Genomic DNA, 7,500 nt, shown 5'->3' with positions numbered 1-7,500 from the left:
GCCTCGACCCCGGCACACATAATAAAATGAATTTCGCAGGATGGCAAACAGGTCTGAGTAGTAAAGTGACGGCTCTCGCTTCATTCCCATGATGGGCAATGGAGGGGAAAAAAATCCATGGAAAGTATTGAAAAGCTTTAAAAGCGTCCTATTGTCCTCAAAATGACGAGGAACGTTCCTTTGCATTCCCCCCCCTCCCCCCCCCCCCCCCCCACACACACCCACACACCCACCCCCAACCCTCTCGCCCTCCGCCACTGTCAAATTTTCGGATTTTGCCGCCCGATCTTCACTGGGAGAAAGCCAGAGGTAACCTCGCAAGGACAACAGGCCGTTTAGTATAGTCACCATCAACCTGAAAACTGGTAAAGGCTTGTTGGGGGAAGTAACAGCGCACGGATGCGCTTACGAATCTACGTTCGCACACACACTCTTGATCTCACATGCGTACGAACACACACGAGTATGCACAGACACAGACACACCCATAGACACAGAGAGAGAGAGAGAGTTCAGAAAGAGACAAACAGACAGAGCAGGCAGAAACAGACCAAGAGAGAGAGAGAGCACAAACAAGACAAGACAGGCGGTCAGACTTCCTTTCGTTGCCCTCCCACTGATTTCTGCCATGCCCTTCACTTTCCCGACTGAGTGACTTCATCCCACCACACGAAACAAGGCTGACACCCTGCACAACTCGTTCGTTGCTTTGGGTGCAGAACTCTGTCAGGCCACAACATCACCATCAAGTACACACACACACACACACACACACAGGTGTTTCCACTTTGGTGATGTCACGCGTCTAACTGGATTGCACCAATCACCATCTCTGAATACACAGTAGCCCCCCTCAATACCCGTTTTGTAGGTCGGGTGAACAGACATGTTGAAATGAACCGATTGGAAAAGAAAACTATAAACAAAATAAGAAGTTGACACGAAAACGAAATGAAAAAAAAAAAGTAAAATACAATATAGTTTCAGCTTCAATGAGGCGTGTAAGTGTGTGAACTGATGGTCAGAACTTGAGAAATGAAAAGAAGTGAAATTCTTCAATAAGATATGCAAAAGAAAGAAATCAAACAAAATAAAACACTTTGAAAAAGACAGGGTATATATACCATCTGCTCCTCGCCTGAGTTATCCTGTCCTCATGAGCTCAATAAAGAAACCCGTTTGTAAAATTTGTGAATCAAAAACTGTCAAATCAGACTTAATATCAGTCTCCCTCACTTTCGAGTTGCTTCTCTCTGTGCACAGGGTTTGTACGATAATGACTTTTATCACAAATACCCCACCCCCGCTCCCCTGACCACAGGACTTTCGCGCGATGATAAACTATCACCTCTTATCTGAGTGGTTCTGTTCCTTCAGGTTTTGACACGACGGGTGAATGTGATCTGGAAAAATAAAATTGCCAGCACGTGAAGTTCGGTGATTTGTTCATGGCTGTCCCTGTCTCCCGATGTACTCTTGTTTGTTTGGGATCATCGTGCAGCGGAACTGTATTGCTTCCATCCTGTCCATTCAACACATTCTCTCTCTCTCTCTCTCTCTCTCTCGCATGCAATGACATATATAATGTAGTATTGTGTCGTGTCGACCCTGTTTCAGGGCGGGGACTGGATGAAAAAAAGCGCGCCAGTGCTTATCTATTATCCTCGAAAATAACGAATTTTGTCTTGTTTTGTTTCCTTTATTTGTACATAAAACCTTTGCGTTTAACACGCACTGTCATCACTTTGTTCAGCGACAAGAACAGACACCATTTCAGATGGAATACTACCAATGTGTCCCCTCCTTCCCATTTGTTGTCCCCGTGCACTGCTCTGCTGCCACCTCCATTCTCCTGTCCTCCTCTCCCACGCCCGCAGTCCTACAGCAGAGCGAAAACCGCCAATTTTTTTTTTTTTCAATCCACTGCACGCTCCGATTCCACAATTCATCACACGTGCTCCCCAAGTGTGGTAATGCACTGAACGTCATTGATGGAGGAGGTGAGAAAGGCGGGGAATCTGAAGTTGAGCCACTTGCCATCCCCTTTGCTTCCACCACGCAAACCCACACGCAGCACTTTAAATCATGATCAATAACACAGAATAAATGGGGATGGATGGCAGCAACCCTGACGTCCACGCCACCCATACAGCAAACTTTCTTATCCAGACATTTTTTCCTTGCTTTAACCTGTGATTCACTTGAAAGTGGGAAAATGAAATAAAAGAAGAAGAAGAGGAGAGAGAAAAAAGAAGAGAGCGGATGAGGAAGGAAGGAAGAAAGGAAGGAGTGAAGAGAGGAATGGAGAAACGATGAATTTGACAAAACGAACAGAAGAACGAAGGACGAAAGAAAGAAATAAAACGAGGACAGAAAGGAAGGCAAAAGGAGGAAGAAAAGAAAGGGAAGAAGCGAGGGAGGGAAGAAGAATGGTAAGAAGAGAAAAGACAAGTAAACAATTAAAATAGCCAGCGTCGTTCAGCCGTAGTTAAAACTACTCCACATGCTGAGAATAATGTGTGTACATAACGACATGCCTGCGATCTTACGTCACCGCACGTGGCCATTCAGAAACTTTCATCTCAAACAAGAAACGGTTGCCACTGTTCTTGAAAATCTTGTTATAACTCGGCGTCAGATGAAACGAAATTGCATGCAACAGAACAGAAATGATGCGTGTTTTTGGCACAACTGCTCACAAATGCGCAAATTGTATCATGCTACTAAAGTATACATTTCGTTTCGTACTTTCTAATCTGACTACCACAGCGGGATTTATAAATGTGAGTCAGAGAAAGGAGGAAAAGAAGAGAGAAAAAAACAGGTGTAGCATAAATTGCAAAAAAAGCAAATACGGAATACAAATGGAGAAGTCAATAAAAGTAATAGGTGGACAGGATGTCGCTTTTATACAAAATGCACATGTCTGCTCAACACAACGTGACTGATGCACAGACAGATGAAGGAACACACACACACACACGCACTTACCATTTCTGAACAAAACAAGTGCGAAAGTAGTTCCTTGACTTATATATCAGTCGTTCTTGTAACGTAAGAAATTTAAGTGCATATCACATCCGCATCACTTCCATTCGTTCCCGTTCTGAGACACTGATGAAAAAGGTGATGACGAGGACAAGACCCCAATACAGGTGAACTACACTTGTTCCAACGCATGCACATCACGCGCACTGCATGGTCTCCCTGAATGAGTTTAGTGGTTAAGCTCGCTCCCAGACCAAAAATCCTGGGTAACAATCCTCTCGGTTAATCCCCTCAATTCCTCCTGCAAGGCACTGCGAAAAGAAGACAAGCAGATAATCATTAACCTCAGAGACTGACTGGTAGTCATCCCACTGTAAGGTACTGTTTGGCCATCCACCATGAACTGCACACTGTCCACTGCATGCACTTGATAGCAGTCTATATATATGAAACACGCTGCAGTACCCTTCACCAAAACAAGAGCTCAGCTCATAGCAGCAAGACTGTGTGCGTTGGGGTGCTGAGTAGCGAAATGGGTGTCTTGTCTACCTGAACCCTTCACACACCTGCCTTACCTATCTACCATCCTACTACTACCACAACCACACACAGTCCAACGCACATGTCTGCCACAACGCTACATCTCCCCTCCTCCTCTTCCACCCTCTTTCTCTCTCCCCCACATCCTCATTTCCACGCATCTCCTACATCAAGACACGTTCCAAGGGAACATTCCCCAGAACTCCTCCTCGTCACTCACAACACGGTCAGGACTCCTAACCCCAAATTAAGCCGTCGGGAGGGGGTTTAATAGACAGCAACAAGAAGCGACTCTGTACTTCCCATCAAGACGGTGGGCATGTGCCGAGCCTGCTGCCATCAAAAAGGCCCACCCCGGTGAGAGTGTGTTTTGACGAATCGCTTCAGCGAATAGGGAGGGTGAAGGGAGATTCTGTCCCTTGATATCCTCTCCATCTCCTGACACTAGGTCTTGAGCACAGACACTGTATTTGAAGCCTTGGGTAGTATACAAAGCACATTGCCAACAACGAAGTCTGCCCGGCCTGCTTTTAAGTCAGCTGGTGCAAAAAATTACCCCGACACGAAACCAAGCGAATCCCCAAAGTCTCTGATTCAAACGCTGGTTCCCTAATGAAAGACGGCTGATGAAGGAAGATATTTTAAATACCATCATTAGGGTAGCGCGAGGAGTGTCTTTTACCTGCACGTAACAAACACGAGCTCACACAAAAACACACAACAGACGAAGCTCCGTAATAATAATCTGTCATGGTAGATGCCAAAGTTGATGAAGGTTTAGATGAACACATTTTTTTTAGAACACAAAGCGCCTTCGCGCGCGCACGCACGCACGCACACACACACACACACACACACACACCGCCAAAAAAAATCGTTCCTGGTACTGAAGCTCTCATTTCTGCATTCACATGCCAACGATAATGTAATACGTTTACTCTAAATCTCCAGCTTCAAACGCAAACCCGTACGAATATTTCCTCGTCCTGGTTGCGTGACAGTGTCTGTCCATGTGTGCCCAGGTGCGTGAGTGTGAGTGCTAGGGAGATCAAAGCGGCCACAGCCTTTTTGGTCTGTAAACTAAAAAGCACCTGGTTTCTATTCGTTTCCTTGGTAAACAGTTGTCACAGTCCACAGTTCTATTTGCGCTGGTAAAGAGATCCGCTCCACGTCACCTTGGTGGAACTAATCGGTGAGTGCCTTTCTCCTCCCTGATCCTGTGCAGAGGAGATGTGGACAAATGATACAGGAACTCCGTTTAATCTCAAAGTCCACTTCTTCTCCTTCTTTGCCATTTTATCATGGGATAGTTTGGAGACTCTAATCAACAACTTTATCTCATTAACATCCTGTCGGATTCATTCCGAGAAAAATTCAACCATAAATATGTGTATCCTATATATAATATATGTAGTCTGTCTGGTGCATTTTGTTGTTGGGAAGGGAACATGGATGCAAAGTATGATGAAGACTGTTAAGTGTTTCGTACAGCACGTATAGTAGTTTTCTGGATAGAATGCTATACAACTATCCATTATTACTGTTATCATCATCATCATCATTAATCGAAACTTTTTGAGAGTGCTATTGTCGTTGATGCCGTGTCATTGCTGCTGTTGATAACGATGATGGTGATACGGTTTATCCCTTCTTGTGATCGTAAAGTACTACAGTTGTGACGACGATAATCGTTATATTTGATATCCATTTTTCAGAGGCTGGTGACAATCACAGTATGAAGCATGATGTGATCCGTGTTAAGTCGTGTATCTAATCATGTACCTCTGTCTCTGTCTCTCTCTTTGCTTCTCGTTTTCATGATGAACACAACAGGTTTACCTTCTTACATGTTTTAATAAATATTCTACACTACCTGGTTATTCATCCCATCAATTTTATAAACTGGCCACTGTCTTGAACCGCCCCCTCCCCAACAATCGAAGCCAAAGGCTTTCAGCCCCTCAGTCAAGCGACGGAGACAATCAATTATTCACCACTGCCATCTCAGTTGTCTGGCCCAGCCCACCTCACTCAGATATGCATGTTCTGCATAGCATCACCCGTTTTGTATGTGACAGAGTGTGTGTGTGTGTGTGTGTGTGTGTGTGTGTGTGTGTGTGTGTGTGTGTGTGTGTGTGTGTATGTGTGTGAGAAAGAGAGAGCGTGTGTATATCTGCCTGCCTGTCTGGCTTGGCTGTGTCTGTGTGTCTTTTTTTGTCTTTTTTTCTTTCTTTCTTTTTTTCCTTTTTTTCTTTCTCTCTTTCTTGTTACTTAATTCTAGGCACGAAGTGAGAGACAGACAGAGACAGAGACACAGAGAGAGAGAGAGAGAGAGAGAGAGAGAGAGAGAGTCTGTATATCTGTCTGTCTGGCTGTGTCTGTGTGTATTTGTGTCTTTTTTGTTTGATTTTTCTCTCTCTCTCTCTCTTTCTTATTACTTAATTCCAGGCACGAATATTTCTCGCCAACCCTTCAAAGGTAATCCATGAACAAAATATTGTCGCAACTTTTATTTCTATTGATTTTTCATTCGGACAGCAGGGTTTTGTTTCTAGACTGACTAAAGTGCACGTATTTGTCCGATCGGGGTAGGTGAGGGACGGGGGGTGGGGGTGAGAGAGACAGAGACAGAGAGACTTGACGATGAACAGTGAGAGAAATGACTTACACCTGACTGATAACAGAACACACACACACACACACACACACACACACACACACACAGAATGAAAAAGTGCATGCGTGGCGCATGTTTGTGAGTGTCACTGTGTATACATATATATGTATGCGCACCAGCGAATGTGTATGCCTTGTGTATGAGAGAGACAAAACAGCATTGGTGGTGGTGGTGGTGGTGGTGGGGAAAAAAACACATTAAGCAGGAACGCAACAAACAGGCTAAAATGATTTACCGTACATCCGCGTATGCATCATGCATGCTTGCTGAACATTGTGCTACCTCGTTTTCACCTTTTCCTCCTCCTTTTCCTCCTCCTCTTTTTCTCCCTGCTACTCATTCTCCCTTTCTTCCAACTCCTCATTTTTCTTCCTCCTCTTCTCTTCAGCCTGCTCCTCCTTTTCTTCCCCCCTCTCCTGTTCTTCTTCCTGCTTCTCTCTTTCTTCCTGCTCCTCCTCATCATCCTCCTTTTCCCCCCTCTTCTTCTTCCTCATGCTCCTCTTCCTCCTGTTCCTACTCCTATTCTTTCTCCTCCTCCTCCTCCTCTTCTTCCTCCCCCTCCCGTTCTTCTTCCTGCTTCTCTCTCTATTCCTGCTTCTCTTTTTTTTCTTTCTTCTTTCTTTTTTTTTTCCTTCTTCTTCTTCCTCATCCTCTTCTTCTTCCTGCTCCTTCTCCTACTATTTCTCCTCCTCCTCTTCTTCCTCTTCTTCCTCCCCTTCCCGTTCTTCTTCCTGCTTCTCTCTCTATTCCTGCTTCTCCTCTGTTTTTCCTTCTTCTTTCTTTTTTTTTCCCTTCTTCTTCTTCCTCATCCTCCTCTTATTCCTGTTCCTTCTATTTCTCCTCCTCTTCTTCTTCTTCTTCCTCCCCCTCCTGTTCTTCTTCCTGCTTCTCTCTATTCCTGCTCCTCCTCCTTTTTTCCTCCTTCTTCCTCCTCCTCCTCTTCTTCCTGTTCCTTCTCCTACTCTTTCTCCTCCTCCTCTCTTCCTCTTCTTCCTCCCCCTCCTGTTCTTCTTCCTGCTCCTCCTCCTTTTCCCCTCTTCTTCCTCCTCCTCCTCCTCTTCTTCCTGTTCCTTCTCCTACTCTTTCTCCTCCTCTTCCTCTTCTTTCTCCTCCTCCCCCCTCCCAGCTTCCTTCCCCATCGCCCCAAATCCACCTGAACGCCAGCCATGAGTCAAGAGGACAGTGCAAACCAATCTGGTTGCCAGCGGCTGCGTGGCACATAAACGGCATATGTTGCGAAAAAGAGCTATGTTGACAGGTTATTATTGTGGGCTGGGCTGGAAACCATACATACA

General features: G+C 45.1%; 1 protein-coding gene across 3 annotated transcripts in view; it reads right to left on the bottom strand.

Annotated features, from left to right (window-relative positions):
- The window catches only part of LOC143284566 (cAMP-dependent protein kinase regulatory subunit), a 142,019-nt gene that overhangs the window by 121,055 nt on the left and 13,464 nt on the right, over positions 1 to 7,500 (bottom strand). Inside the window, exon 1 of one of the 3 annotated variants that reach the window (XM_076591401.1) lies at positions 2,992 to 3,581. The exons of the other annotated variants lie outside the window; for them this stretch is intronic. Coding sequence (XP_076447516.1) covers positions 2,992 to 2,994 — 3 coding nt within the window. The 5' untranslated portion in view covers positions 2,995 to 3,581. Of the gene's footprint in view, positions 1 to 2,991; positions 3,582 to 7,500 lie in introns of those variants that run through there. 3 annotated transcript variants of the gene reach the window in all.

This window comes from Babylonia areolata, chromosome 1, assembly GCF_041734735.1.
Source record: "Babylonia areolata isolate BAREFJ2019XMU chromosome 1, ASM4173473v1, whole genome shotgun sequence".
NCBI lineage: Eukaryota > Metazoa > Mollusca > Gastropoda > Neogastropoda > Buccinidae > Babylonia > Babylonia areolata.
The sequence above is the reverse complement of the archived record's forward strand: the minus strand, read 5'-3'. Positions and strand labels throughout refer to the sequence as shown.